This window comes from Pimephales promelas, chromosome 8 (assembly GCF_988280905.1).
Source record: "Pimephales promelas chromosome 8, fPimPro1.hap1.1, whole genome shotgun sequence".
Classification (NCBI taxonomy): Eukaryota; Metazoa; Chordata; class Actinopteri; order Cypriniformes; family Leuciscidae; genus Pimephales; species Pimephales promelas.
The window spans coordinates 30,561,474-30,576,633 of NC_142776.1; the positions used below are offsets into that span (position 1 = coordinate 30,561,474).

Below are 15,160 nucleotides of genomic sequence, written 5' to 3' on the forward strand. Positions count from 1 at the left end.
AATACATGGACATCTTGGATGACATAGGGGTGAGTAAATTATCAGTAAAAGTTTTTTCTTTTAAAGTGAACTACCACTTTCACACATTGGTGAATCTCACTTTTGTTTTGGACCCCAAATACATTCGTATTTAACACTGTCCCATTTCAAACCAGTTGCTCAAAACAGGCGTAAACGGTCCTAAACAACCTCTAACATAAGAAGTTTTCTGATTGACTGTTCAGTCTCACAACTATCTACTGAAGCGATTAAAAATATAAACAATAATAATATAAAAAAAAGTTTTTTTTTTTTTTAATTACAACTATGCACAGATTATTTTTATGTTTTAAGTGGTGTTATTATGTACACTTGAGTAATACTGACAACATGTACTTACTATATAATTAGGGTCTGGGTTTGGTTTCAGGTTAATTCTTTGAATTAGTAATAATGCATAATTGACTGTTTTTACTATATGTAATATGTGTAAAAGCACAGTATAGTATATGGTACACAATTATTTCCTTTTCGATTGTCAGAGGTTGTGAATAGTACCAAAGTACTGAACCGTACCACTTTTTTGGGACCCATCTGTTGGGGCACCTTGGACCATAGTCCAGTACTGTATACGTTAAAGTCTCGTTTCCATCGAGCAGTACAGAACATTACGACTTGTGAAGGTGGAAACGCAAGCCGGATCAAGATCCCGTCCCGAAGCTTACGGTAAGTACTACTTGGTGGAAACAAGCCTTAAAATAAAGGGTTGCACTTTATTTTAAGTTCACATACTCTCTCAAATAAGTACTATTTGCTATAGTAATATTTATGAACTACATGTACTTACCATAGAGTTATGGTTAGGGTTATTTACTGTTATGACTATAGTAAGTAGGCTAGTAACATGTACAGTAACTATGTCACCTTAAAATAAAGTGTTACCAAATAAAGTAGCATATTACCATAAAGGGATACTCCACTTTTTTGGAAATAGGCTCATTTTACAACTCCCCCAAAGTTAAACATTTGAGTTTTACCGTTTTCGAATGCATTCAGCTGATTTTTTGATAATTTGAAGAATATCAGTAACCAGACAGTTTCTGGTCTCATTGACTTCCATATAGGAAAACAAATATACTATGGAAGTCAATGAGACCAGAAACTGTCTGGTTACTGATATTCTTCTAAATAGCAGAATACATCGGCTGAATACATTTGAAAACGGTAAAACTCACCAGTTTAACTCTGGAGGAGTTGTAAAATGAGCCTATTTCCCAAAAAAGTAGAGTATCCCTTTAAGTAGAAGTTCAACATAGTCGATAACAGTTGACAACAATTGACAATAAACTAGTTATATAACAACTACTATTACTTGCATATAAAATATTTCACAAAAAGAAACATGGAAACCACTGAAATTTGCGTTAGACAAGTAAAGACAGGCACTTCTCCCCAGATTCTTCAACAGGCTTTCTGCATACGCTTTCTAAAGAGAATAAATGTAATGAAAGGATGAATAGAGTATAGCCACACACACATACACAAACATGGCCATAACGTCATCTAAGGGTACTTCACCTTTTCGAGAATCCACTTTCTTGTGGTTATGAATGCAGTAAGTCACTTTACACTTGTAGTACAGGAGTCCAGACAGAAGAAGAATGCCAGCGCATAGGATGACCAGCCCTGGAATAAAATATGAATTCATGCTTAGCAAGAAAAATTCAAATTGTAATTGATTAATAAACCTGGAAGCAATGAAGAAAGAGTACATAAGCTGTAGAAGCGGTCTTTGGTTGGAGAGGTAGCCGTAGTTCTTAAAGGGGCTGCAGACGAGATGGTTGATGTCTTCAGTGAGGTTGTCTTCAGTGAGGTTGTATACACTTTGGGAGCTTCTGTCACCTCTTCTGATGCATTTTTGCATACGGTATCAGAAGTGCTGGTGCCTTGGATCTTAATCCCACTTTTGCATCTACAGATGAAACATTTTTTGCAATTCAAAGAACAAAAACATTCTGATGAAATTCTGTCATCATTTACTCCTGCTGATGTCATAACAAACCTGTAACTTCCTTTCTTCTTTAGAACACAACGATGTCATTTTGATGAATAATATTTTTCTTGTCCATAAAATGAAAGTTTAATTTTGTGGAAAGAAATGATATTTTATGTTCCATACAAAGAAAGAGTCATACAGGTTTGGAATGACGTGAGTGTGTGAGTAAAGTGAGCTTTCCCTTTTGAAGTTTTACTGCTGAATCATCAAAATTGCACAAGAGGGCGCTGATCGTATATTTAAATTAAGCTGCTGAGATGATTAATGTGGTTCAGCGTCATCAATTAAATTCATTTGAGTCTTTTTACTGGGGAATTGTTAAGTGTTAGCTTCCCCTCATCCCATAGAGTAGGGTCTCCGGAACATTGTTCTGTTGCCTGGGATTTTTGTACGAGGATATCAAACCGTATAACTTTTGACATTCATTTCCAGTAGGCTATTTTATCATAAAAACTTACTCTCTCCATTTTTGACAAGTTGAGTCATCTTTGTCTGAGAAGTAGCCTTTGCGACATTCAGTGCAAGTCTCTCCTAGAAGAGAAACAAAGTCTAAGTTTCATAAGATTCACCTTAGTTATATAGTTGATGTGATTCAATAAGGTAGGATTTTATGTTTACCTCTTTTATCCAGTTCAGAACCTTTTTTACATATGCAATCTTCTTGTTTCGGATTTTTGGGTGTAAAACCTTCCTTACATTGGCAGCGAACATCTTTTGTAGCTGTACATTTTTCAACTTCCTTACTACCTGAGGGGAAAAAACAATACATGTTGAAAATCAAAATATTGGACTGGAATGGCTTTTTCCCATTGCTTTACTTTAGTTTCCATACATTCAATACAGGTATCTTATAGCATTACATTCTCAGTTATTGAATATGTGCCTGGCACTTACCGTTTCCACATTCACCGCATGGTTTACAGTGAACATTTGATCCACTTTTGGGGTTGTAATATTTATCTTGACAGGCCACACAAACCCGTGTTATGTAATCTAGCTTCTCACCTACAATTAACAGACATCATTTATGAGGTGATTCGTGTGGCAAATATCCATTTAGACACAACAGTGGATCCCAAATCCCAGTTCTTAACCATAATCATACATACCTGCAGAGCAATCTTTAGCGCTTGCATTTTGGTGAAGTAAAAGCAAACACAGGAGAGTTGAGAGGATTTTCCTGTAGAAGAACATAGCAGCAGTAGTGACACTGTAGTATATTGCTGGAAGAACTGCGTGTAACCCTCAAACAAGAGGAAATAGAATGAAACCAACAAGATGACATTTAACATATAACAGGCAACTCCCCCACTATCTAACGGTGGAAACTTGTAGGATTATTATATTACAGTATGTGCTTCCTGTTTCTTAATAATTTCAAAATATTTATATTAATATTTAAAAACAGACATTATTCAACTGTTGAATTAAAATAAATAGAATAAACCCTGACACATAAAAATACTTTAAATTAAAAAATTTAGGAATTGCCATATACATTTATTACAGATTTACCATTATTTTAATTATCAACATACATGCTTAAAAACACACACTTCACTCTGAAATCTCTGGAACTGGATTGTTTATTTTTTCTTCTTTATTTTTCTCTGAAATGGAATAGGAAATTAAATCTACTGTAATAACTTTCAGAATTCAGGTTGCTAATCTCAATATTATATTCATATTCAATGTTCTAACATATAAATGTTTTCGTGATAGAATAGATAGAGAGAAACCAAAGGAACATTACAATTAGTCAAATCGAATTATTATCTCTCTGGACAGCCATTTAATATTTCTAACATGCCAAATTCGGAGTAATAACCTTTGGCATTAAGTCAGTTTTCAAGTTTTCAAAAAGTACTTTTTTGTCATTTCTTTTTTTTCTTTCTAAATGTTAGCATCTCTAGTTTTAAATGACATGACACTCTCAAGTACAATATGTGAGGGTGCTCTCTATTCTAATGACTCAGAGATGTTTTACGTAGGAAAAAAACAGGTGAGGTCTGACACATTTAGCACAGAGTAGGTTCCTTTTACTGGTTCGCTGTACAGGAAAAAAAAGGTTATGTAACATGTGTGTGGAGAATAAGTGTGTTCTGTTCTACTTTTAATCATCAGTTTAGAAAAAATATATAAATTGGGTCATTTAGTACAAAATAATTATAATATTAACAAACAATGGAGTTGACAAGGCGACACCAACAATGAAAACACTGGGAAATTAGTCGGTGTAAAGAGAAAAAAACTGCAACGAACTGCACCTTTATTTTTGCAGAAAGTGCAGAGCTTCCATTTACCATGACATGGTGTAGATTTTATCTTCGGCTTGTTTCCGGTCGTCAAACAGAGAAGTCTGTGATCCTCTATAAAAAAAGAGGATTTAAAAACTCCTTATAAATATGGAAAGAGTTATGCCAGACACCATAAAGAGAAAAAAAACATAACTGAAAAGATACTTTGACTAAACTGGGTGTTTTCCCTATTTTACTGATCACTGAAAACAAAATGACTGTGCTAATAGGCTCTTTATTACACAACTTTCTCAGCTCCAAAAAAAAATGAAATAAAAGAGATGGTGGGAAATGACACAGTGTTTGGAGTATTTACTCTGTGTAGGGGTCAAATACTTGACTGAAACATCTCCTGACCTACCTGTAACGTGTTCTGTTTAAGTTTAATTTTCTCTGTTAATTTGTTCCGTTCCCGTTTGCCTGTTCTTATTAGTTCCCTTGATTACTCATTCAGTTTGTCCCGATAGTTAATGATTTTGTTCACCCGTTGATTAATCAGAATCATCATTACTCCCCATGTGAGTTTTCTTCAGTTCCTTTTCCTTGTTGGAGTTACATGTTTGTGGATTATATTAAAGTGACTTTTCCTTCTCCCTCGTAGTGAGATTACTTGCAACAACCCAGTTGTCGCAACACAGGAGACGGACAGGTGTTAAAGTGCAAATTTCTTTTTTGCTTTAGGGAATTGAGGTTTGTTTTGCACTTCTCGGCTACCGTACCTCAAACCACCAGATTCATGAGTATACGGTAAGAGCAGAGTGTTTTTTAAAGCAGAAACAGCGGGAACCATGCAGACGATGGTGAGAGGATGTTGACTTCCTGAATGATGGTGGTTGAAGTGGATTATCTGTAAATGTTGTGATGATGAGCATGTAGGTTATCGCCTGGCTGGCTGGCAGCTGCCAGTGGTTGTCTGTCTATCTGCCTTTGGCAAGTTTCAGAAACCATTGATTTTTGACAGTTTTTGTGTTTTGTGTTCCTCCCTTTATAGCTCATTTATTATGTATCTGTTGAAATTATTGTTATTAGTAGTAGGATGATCCCAATTTAATAGTCAAATGGCCGTGATCAGACTGGCAGTACAGGCGCTGCTGGACGCTCATCCAGTCAGCCGCGGGTGATCAGCGAATATAATGCGTTGCCTGACACTCTCGCTGAAAGGAAATAAAAAAAAATTCTTATTATGAATATAATGTCATGCCTTTATTCTTGTGTATGATTGGTGTTTTGGGTACTGTTGTCCCGATTAAACCAGTCAAATGGCCGTCATATGACTGGCAGCTTACAGACGCTCATCCAGTCAGCCGAGGCTGAGACTGCGAGTCTAACGCGTTGCCTGACACTCTCTCTAAAAGGAAATAAATTGTTTTCTTATTATGAATATAATGTCATGCCATAATGTCAGGTATTTTTGGGGCCGTTTATCCCGATTAAACCAGTCAAATGTGCCTGATCACGGACATTTGACTGGTTTAATCGGGATAAACGGCCCCAAAATACCAATCGTACACAAGAATAAAGGCATGACATTATATTCATAATAAGAAAACAATTTATTTCCTTTTAGCGAGAGTGTCAGGCAACGCGTTATATTCGCTGATCACCCGCGGCTGGCTGGATGAGCGTCCAGCAGCGTCTGTACTGCCAGTCTGATCACGGCCATTTGACTATTAAATTGCGATCCTACTACTAATAACAATAATTTCAACAGATACATAATAAATGAGCTATAAAGGGAGGAACACAAAACACAAAAACTGTCAAAAAAACAATGGTTTCTGAAACTTGCCAAAGGCAGACTGACAGACAACCACTGGCAACTGCAAGCCAGCCACTGGCAGCTGCCAGTCAGCCACTGACAGGTCACGTGACCTGCCAGTGGCAGCTCCTGCCAGCCAGTTGAAGATTGAACCCCTACTGCGAAAACGCGTACCATACACGCAAAAACTGTTTTCGCCGTATAAATGCCACGAGAAATGACATTCGTGCTATAGATACGAACTCTGCATCTCTGCTCACTGAAATGGTTTCATTTTTCAACCAAAATGTTTACCAGCACTTTTACATTTTTCTTCATGAGGGGACAAAAAATTCATTAGAGTCCGTGCACTGATATTGAATTACTGTAGTTTGTAACTGTAACTTTTTTTTTTCGGCATTGGTCAACCAAACATCCATATCTCAAACTTTGGCATGTTTGAACTCACATGTTAATGCTCTCTAATGCCGATACACCTCCAGCCAAATGTTCACATGGAGTTCTCAACTCCAAAACATGTAAACAATGCTAAAGATTATTACCATGGTGAAGTTTCATTTCATCATGGGTGCATGTCATATCAGGACTTTCCCCACTTCAGATTCTTGAATGAAGAGATCTTATCTTATTTCAGTCAAATGTCATCAAATGCTTTCAGTCAAATGTCATACTCTTATAAAAAATAAAAAATAAAAAACACGGTCCAAACAATGGACCCTATGGGTTCTTGACTCAATTTTACAGAAGCCTTTTTGGAAAAAAAAAAGGTTCTAAGGAGAAATGTCTTAAATGATTCCATATACTGTACTTTCAATACTTTTCAATAGGCAATTTAAATTATTTCAAGTGATAAAGTATTGCAAGCTGTTTAATTCATAATGTAATTAAAAATATTTAATTAAGACTAAATTCATAAAATATTTCAATAAACCTTTTCTTCTAAATTTGAAAAAAATAATCAACTCCATTCAGATAAGTATAAGTAAATCATTGCATGCATAGGTGTTTCTTGAAACTATGGGCTTACAATTTCTCTTGAAACATACTAAATACTCTCACATGCTGTAATTTTAATTAATTTGTCCTCTATCAATATCTGAGTCTAGGCCTATAAATGCATCACAGAATGCCAACTAATGTATTGACATCTCAAATGACACCTCTACAACTCAAATAATGTATTGGGTTCCATATATTTAATACGTGTTTTATTCTATGGTGGGAATGACAATTGTGGGGCAATCATGTTTTTAAAAATTGTTGAAATAACTTTCACGCAATGTAAATTTAAATAGTTTGTCATCATGGTTTTAAACATATAATAACAACATTAATGTTATAATGGATATTCATAGTCTATAAAGTCTGGGTCTTGGATATGGATAAAACAATATCAAACTGTAGGCTATAAAACATATTTGCAGCAGAATAAATTATGAATAATAACTTTTAATGTCATAAAAATGGGGAAAAAAGATATGTTTGATTCTACAAAAATGTGTCACTTGGACATAAAAGTAACTGAAGTTGAACAAACAATTAATTAAAATAATTGGACAATCAAATACTCACTCCAGGCCGAAAGATGGCGGTGATGATACAGCCAATATTTTCCAACCTCCATATGATGACGACATCTCTATCCGAAGAAGAAGACTGTCGCTCCGCTTTGTTTACTTTTACAGATGGATGTTCAAATCACATTTTTCTCCTGAAAGCAATGATATCTGATTTAACAACCGACATTAGAATGTAAGGTAGAAAAAACACAGCATGGAAGAATCGTGGGATTTTGAATTCTTGTCCCGTATGGTTGATAGTCTGGTTTCCTTTCTGTCCGAATTTGTGGACGATTGGCTGGCCAACGACATGAGAGTTACCGTGTTTAAAATCCTGTTCAGCTGGCTTGTCATCAGTCTCGTTTCTATCCACTTTGCATGGAAAGTGTACGGGAACACCGTCAACGATATGTACTACCGACAGGGTGAGTATTTTCTGAGGTGTTCCGCGTAATCCATAATTATAAGTCCTAATGTATATCCTAGTTTCTAGCATGTTATCATTATGTATTTGGAAACAGTTCTTCTAACACTAATTGATCGAGTATGTAGCTTTTCATTTGTCTGAACAACCAACCATAAACTGATGCATCACTTGATGGAAATAACTTCACAACATATATTTCCATCAAGGTTCATCACTTGTTCTTGAATCTTGACATTATCATCCTGGAATATGGCCATGATGTGTCTTCCTACATGGTTTAGAAATGAAAAGCTACACACTCCATCAGGTAGGGTTAGAACTAGAAGAACTGTTGCCAGACATATAACATGCTAGATACATATCACTGCAATAATGATCCAATCATAGACTCTTAAGCATTTGCCTATTTAAATCAGATTTTTGGGGGCCTTTCAGTGTATATTGTGCATTTTAAAAAAGTAGTACTTTTTCTACGTTACTCGGACTAAATATGTATGTGATAATTTCTCAGGGACTGGAGGACAGAATGGTGGGACCCCTGACACAGCGCCTCACCTGAGCGGATGGTAGTTGACCCCCCTTTCTGTTGTTCTCTTCATGAAAGATTTGTTGACCTTAAGTTAAAGGATTTAATTGATCTTTGGCTGCATTATGATGATGATTTCCTAATTCTAATTTGGAATTTGATCAACAATGTTGTGTGTGGAAAATTAGAATGTTGAAATTTTAAAATATTGAAAAATATAACATTTTAACTCAAATGGACTGAACAATTCACTGACAAAACAAATCGAAACGTTCTAAGAGCTTAATTCACTGAAGAGTCTCATTAAAAGTAGCTTGATATTACAAACATCAGTATTGTGTTTTAGTATGTAGGCTAATTTGTGCATGGCCCTTTTATGAAAACACCTGTTAAATCCAATGTTTTCCATTTATTCCTAGGGAAAGTCCAGCTGGTGATGCTAAGAAGACCCACCGTGAGTGATGTACCTGCAACTGGACTAAGAGCGCACACACACACACACACACGATGGAGAAAAGCAATTGCATTCCTTCAAGAACATTAACTACATCAGAATTTGTGCTATTAAATCATTTTAACTTGTGAAGATGTCTGTGATGGATGAATATGTGCTCGAAAATACATAACTGAATGGTGCTGTGCACTGAAAAAGGAGGATACTGTGATATATAGCAGCTCTGTCTCTTTTAGGAGGTTTGTTTGGATTGAATTCTTGAAGCTAGTAGATAGCAAGACTTAACTCTCACACCATATCATTGGACTGAATACTGACAGGAATATTAGTCAAAATGCAGGTCCCAGATGTGCACAGTTATTTGGTCTGTTTGTAGAAATCAAACTGATTTCGATTACATAAAAAATGGACTTGATTGTACAGAAATAAGACATTTAGTACCTCTGTGTCCGAAAGGTTACAGCTGTCTTTTTGCAGTGAAAATAATAAATACAATTTGTACCTAATTTTGTGTATTGTTTTTTTTTTGTTATTTATTTCATGAGAAAATTATATTTCAATGTATTGCAGTACACATTAAAAAGCACCTTACTTTGTTTCAGGACTCATTAATGGGGAAAAAAATAAGACATTAAAAGTGGTTAAAATAAGCGATATCATAAAAAATAAGCGATATCACTTCTGGTAGACTACCTTGAAGGGATTTTTTTTACCTTAATTTTGTGGCTTCCAAACACAAATCAACCTAAAGTCAAATTATTGGAAGTCTCTGGGGTGATTGTGGCAGCAACATAACATGCACATCCATCACATTGGTTCCAGTCAGTCCAGGCATGAGTAACCGTCGTCCTTCAGAGAGCTGTGAGAAAAATGTGAACGAATCATTATTGGTGAGGAAGCCATCAACGTCCAGACCTTGAGACATGGCCTCTTCCATCAGTTCCCCATCTGTGACGGCACCAGCTGCCTCAGTCGGGCCGTCCTGTCCATCGGTTCCTCCGCTGAGAAACACTGCACCACTCTTCACTTCACTACCACTGAGCTCAAGGCCCACCCGCAGAGCCAACTCCTGGTTCCTCCCTCCCCTGCCCTTTCCTGTCAGTTGCACAGTGGGTTCTCCTCCAGCTAGCAGACAGGTCGCACCCCAGCCTTCTTTCCTCTCCTCTACAAGCACGTTCATGGTGCGACACAAATCCCAGCTTTCTATCCCAACATCTGGCCCTAGCTGAAGGATCTCTGCGGCAAGCTCTGGAGGAGGTTCCTTTCCTGGGGAGGATGCAAAACTTGAGAGCAGCCCGTATAGTCGTGCAACGGAACGAACGTCACCACACACTCCTGGAGCTAGAATGACAGGTCGAAGTCCAAATTCAATGGCCTTGCGGCTTGCACATTCAAGAGCAATGGTGTTTGAGCCAATTACAACGTTTGAAACATGGTCTTTGACTTCATGTGGCTGTTCTTGCCCCTGCAATTCACAAGGCCTAGCTTTGCTAAGCACCTCTTTTACAGAGGAAGGAATAGAGTCGGAGAGCTTATAACGATCCAAGATAGCCCAGACCTCCTCAGGCCGGGAGTCACTCCTGACTGTTGGACCGCTGGCTATCAAATCCAGAGGATCTCCAATAACATCTGACAGAATCAGTGCCACCACCTTCAAGACAGTGTGATGTCAGAGAGAATAAATATTATGCTTCACTGACATTGTGGGGTATTGCTTAACATTTTTCTTTGACGAATAAGGGGAAAGCTATTAAAAAACAATACAACAGTACAGGCAATGTGCAATTCTGCTGAATGGATTCTTTAAAAATATCCTTTCTTTGTTATGTAATTGGGTTGTTGTGTTTTTATGTAAAAAGAGCGGTTTTATTAATACATTTTCGAGAGCTGAAGGTCAGTGTGTGGACATTTATCTTTTTTCGTGAATTTTTTTTTTCTTCTTTTGGCCTCACATAAGCCCAATTCTGGGATTTGGGAGTGTACACCTATTTTTTGATTATGTGTGTTACCTTGGCTGGGTTGGCACATTGGGCAAGACCTCCACCCTTTAACAATGACAGGGCTCGTCTCACTGTATTTAACTCCTGAATTGTTGCACCTGCTGCTGCAAGTTTTCGTGTCACATCCTGTTTCTCCTGCAAGGACATGGGTGGGGCTGGAGCAGGTAAAAGAGCAGAACCACCACCTGTGCATAGATGCATGTAAAAACATGAACTTTTCAACAAATACACAATGTTATAAAAGCTTTATAAAGCCTCACAAATAACTTGCAAGTATTGAGGCCCCAGATAGCAGTCATTTAGTAATAGCCTATATTCTTTGTTTTTTGTTTTGTTTTGTTTTTTGCCTAAACACCAGTGTGAATATTTTTGTTTTTGCATTTCAAATAGGGCCAATATATAGGCTTCTCCAAGGCTTACATTTTTAAATTACAAATGGCCTACTGATGTTTTTGTTATTGTATGTTCAATATTATAGGCTTTTATTTGTGCATAAACATATCTGGTTATAGTGAACATTCTGTTTGTTTGAAAACAACATATTTTGTCATCTTTGCTGCAAGCTTACAAGAGCGATACTATCAGTAAATGTGAAGGGGGCCCTAAAATATTTTCTTGGGAAAAAGGGGGTCTCAGACAAAAAAAGATTGGGAACCACTGCTGTAATCTAAAGCGAGCTAGATTACAAACAGATATTGTGCTCCAAACCACGTGCGCGAGCACAGCAGAGAGGTAAGCGAGAGACCTTGCATGAGTCTCCAGCCAAGCTAAACTCAAAAGTTGGCAGCTATGGGAGTAAACAATTCACAATATTACTGTTTGTACTGTATGTTGGATCAAATAAATGCAGCCTTGGAAAAATATTAATTATACAGGAAATAAGTCACCTTACCAGAGATGAGCACAAGCAGCACATCTTTCTCAGTCAGACCGCTGGCCAGTTCTCGTATACACTCTGCTGACTTCAGGGCATCTCTATCTGGTAAATTGTGCTTTGCTCCTTCCATCACTGTAATTCTGCTGTGACTTTCAAGCAGCATATTCCTGAGCAGACATACAAACAAGAGTTTCTCAGTGAAAGATTACATTTATCCTTTAGTTTTAAAATGAAATATAATACCTGGGCATTTCTGTCTAACCACTAAGCATTTTGATGGCAAGTCACAAATCCCAGTTTATTGCTATATAAACTTCCTATAAATCTAATTTAACAGAACACTAAAATACTTACGCTTTTCCATGATTTCGCAGTGTATTCTGGATACCGTGAGGCACACTGACCACTCCTTTAACTAGATGGTCCCCTACAATCCTCTCTGCTTCTGCGGCCATGCCCAGCACCGCCTTACCAAACCCCACCAAATAAAGGTTATTGGTAAGCGTGAAACTCTGTCCACCCACAAGTAGTTTGTCTCCATGTCGCTCCAGACCCTTGCGAACCACTATGTCTGGCTGCACAGCTTCAACCGCAGCAGAAAAAACAGCCCGGGCTCGCGTGTCTAATGACGACATACTGCGAGAGTACAATGATGCTAAGCCCACCCGCAGTGGGTGCTGCAGGTGAAGAGAACGTGAGAGAGCAAGAATCTGAGCCATGTACCACTCAAACTATCCACATCAGATAAAGAGTCACTTAACACCTGAGGAAGACAAAGAGATTAAAACCAGGCAGATTATTAATAACCAATTACACAGATTTTAATTAGCATTGATTTGTATCTTATTTATTTATCTCTATTTCACTCACAATTAAGTTATTGTTATCGAAATTCACTCTGTTGATGTCCAGGTAGTATTAAAGGGTACCGAAATCTGTAACCTCTTTTATTTCACATACTATCTCTTTAATGTTACCCATATTCACTCTGGTGAGGTCGAATCTCTCGTTTCATACACCAAAAACATTTTGGTTGGATGGATGTGAACTGCTGCGGTTATCAAAACTGACAAGGTAGCATTAGAGGTTAGCATTTAGCATTAAGCAATAATTTCTGATCCTAAAAAGCATCTCTTATGTGAACAGACATAGATATGCAGGCCAGGGTCACCAACCAGGCATTAGAGGTTACTGAAATCTATTCCCATCTATAAACATACATTCAAATAGGCTTTGCTCTGATGTGAATAGTTGCATTTCAGTATACATAGGGTCACCAAATCTATCTAATGCTAAATTGTTGGATTTGGTGGCCCTGCTGTGTGCAAAAATAGATCATTTAAACATCACCAGAGCAAATTTGCATACAACATTACATCAAAGCCGTTATGTTTGAAATAACAGGTAACAGATTGTGGAAACCTCTAATTGTGCCTTGTCAGATTTGGAAACCCTATTATATTTCATATTTTCAGTAGGCTATACATACTTTCCCCCCAATTTTTACTCATTAACAAAATTTTGCCAAGCAGGGACAGTTATCAAATGCAGATAATTCTCTCAATAACAAAAAATATCTAAACTACAACTAAATTACCATGTATAGTCAACTAGAAACAGAAGTGAATTCATAGAATACATTTCCTGTCCCATCATACTGACAGTCAGATCGTGATTTAAGGAAAACGTACCTGCACTGTTCCTGGGAATTCTGAAGCTTTTTTATGAACTGACAAAACTTTTGAGATAACTGCTTTACACTGACGGGCCTGTGTACTGAACGAGTAGGCTAATGATTGACTACAGAAGACCATAGGGCAGAGAGTAGTTTCAAAGTAGTTTTCAATCCTAAAAAACGTAGAGGGGGAGGTAGGACAATAATAGCCTTTGACACTAGTTGACTAAGTTACAACTCAAGTTTTAGGCTAAGTCCGTCCAGTTAAAGTGCTGAGGGGTCAGTGTCTGTGGACCATCCCAGACTGCATTGAAAACATAAGCATTTCCCCACACAAATGACAACAAAGAATCGTTTTTACCTCAATTATTTTTCCATTCGCAAACTTCTGGTCACTTCAGCAATAGAAAACAGCAAATTAAAGAATACATCTGGAGTAAATAAACTACGTCTTGACGTCATTTTAATTCCTGTATTCGTCAGACGTTTACACGTTCATGATTCCTCCGTCCACTTTTTCTCTCCTTGTTGTGAATAAGATTGACTCACATGACGAATTAATTAACGCAATAAAATACCCTCTCCATCGGTCAGACAACACATCCTCGTTCACGAACGAAATGTCTTGTTCAGTGTCGCTACAATTTCATTTTCAGGGCAGGGGTTTTGAACGAATCGTTTGTAAACAAATCGTTAAGTGTCGACTCGTTCTGTGAAGGAGGAGAGTTCGTTTGGTAGGTCCGACACCGACCAATGTAAAACAGAACCAAATGCTCCGTTCATACCCACACTGGAATGCCATTGGCTGGATCTTGAGGCAATCTTTTAAGTCAGGAAAACGAATCGTTTGCATAAATTATTCGTTTTCTAACAAACATGATAACATGGCATTGCGTCACACAGCGGAGCTTCCGAGTTTAAAGTCAAGTGACCTTCTATTACAAACTAATAAAGTTGCAAATTCAAGTTGAATCATGAAACAAATCATGCTAGTGTTTTGAAGAAGCAATGACATCTTTTCTTCAGAGGGTGGCAGTATTCAATAAGTCAGCCAAACTAAACTAAAACCATGACTCAAAAACCATCTCTATGGGCCAGAATCAGAATAGCCAAAGTCAACATGAAATCAAAATGGAATTTTTTTTTTTTCAACCTGTCATTCACACGAGGCTTGAAACCCACATCCAATCAATTCCTAATGGACAAAATCAAATCTCGCCCTACTTTTGTTTTGTTTGAGAAGCCATTTCACTCACAATATGGTAAAGGCTATGGCAACTTCCGTTTCATGCAGACTTTATGTAAAGACATTATTTGAGGAATTAATATAAAAGTATTAAATAAATATAAGTTTTAATGGTTTAAGCTAATTTGCCATACTTATCATGTCATAATTTTGTCATTTTATAATGTTTTATTTTTTTAAGTATTTGCAACTAAATTAAATGGACATATTTAAAGCCTTGCAGACGCAAAGCTAGTTAAAAGTGCTGTTCTTGTTTGTTTGTGTTGCTGTTCTGTCATGTTTGTTTGTTGTAGGCCTACTATCTA

At 37.1% G+C, this 15,160-nt stretch overlaps 3 protein-coding genes across 4 annotated transcripts; 1 reads left to right on the forward strand and 2 right to left on the reverse strand.

The window, feature by feature from the left end:
- Window positions 1-1,219: 1,219 nt before the first annotated feature.
- On the reverse strand, window positions 1,220-7,800 carry LOC120491433 (uncharacterized). Of its 2 annotated transcripts, XM_039689273.2 has the most exons (9): window positions 7,664-7,800; window positions 4,339-4,404; window positions 3,145-3,215; window positions 2,930-3,040; window positions 2,654-2,782; window positions 2,494-2,566; window positions 1,752-1,951; window positions 1,558-1,665; window positions 1,220-1,465 (listed from the first exon to the last, which is right to left on the reverse strand). In XM_039689273.2, the coding sequence occupies exons 1-9, from the start codon at window positions 7,726-7,728 to the stop codon at window positions 1,404-1,406; spliced, it is 885 nt and encodes a 294-aa protein (XP_039545207.1). In that variant the 5' UTR covers window positions 7,729-7,800; the 3' UTR covers window positions 1,220-1,403. The 2 variants fall into 2 exon arrangements, with proteins under 2 accessions (XP_039545207.1, XP_088990486.1); XM_089134360.1 differs by lacking the exons at window positions 4,339-4,404; window positions 7,664-7,800 and having other exon boundaries at window positions 1,221-1,465; window positions 3,145-4,272.
- Window positions 7,801-7,809: 9 nt separating this feature from the next.
- Window positions 7,810-14,477, reverse strand: glyctk (glycerate kinase). Its single transcript, XM_039689270.2, is given in 6 exon segments — window positions 7,810-9,832; window positions 9,834-10,708; window positions 11,067-11,242; window positions 11,950-12,101; window positions 12,289-12,697; window positions 13,971-14,477. Coding segments are annotated over 5 exon segments (1,587 nt in total). The 5' UTR covers window positions 12,654-12,697; window positions 13,971-14,477; the 3' UTR covers window positions 7,810-9,813.
- On the forward strand, window positions 7,865-9,563 carry tcta (T cell leukemia translocation altered). Its single transcript, XM_039689274.2, has 3 exons — window positions 7,865-8,075; window positions 8,589-8,643; window positions 9,023-9,563. Exons 1-3 carry the CDS (start codon window positions 7,865-7,867, stop codon window positions 9,063-9,065), a joined length of 309 nt encoding a protein of 102 aa, XP_039545208.1. The 3' UTR covers window positions 9,066-9,563.
- Window positions 14,478-15,160: the final 683 nt, after the last annotated feature.

Coding starts and splice junctions, on each gene's coding strand:
- LOC120491433 (XM_039689273.2), bottom strand. CDS start 7,728: ATGTCGTCATCATATGGAGGTTGGAAAATATTGGCTGTATCATCACCG. Junction 4,405..7,663: donor CCGCCATCTTTCGGCCTGGA/GTGAGTATTTGA, acceptor CTTTTTTTATAG/AGGATCACAGACTTCTCTGT. Junction 2,567..2,653: donor TTCTGAACTGGATAAAAGAG/GTAAACATAAAA, acceptor TTTCTCTTCTAG/GAGAGACTTGCACTGAATGT.
- tcta (XM_039689274.2), top strand. CDS start 7,865: ATGGAAGAATCGTGGGATTTTGAATTCTTGTCCCGTATGGTTGATAGT. Junction 8,076..8,588: donor CGATATGTACTACCGACAGG/GTGAGTATTTTC, acceptor ATAATTTCTCAG/GGACTGGAGGACAGAATGGT. Junction 8,644..9,022: donor GCGCCTCACCTGAGCGGATG/GTAGTTGACCCC, acceptor ATTTATTCCTAG/GGAAAGTCCAGCTGGTGATG.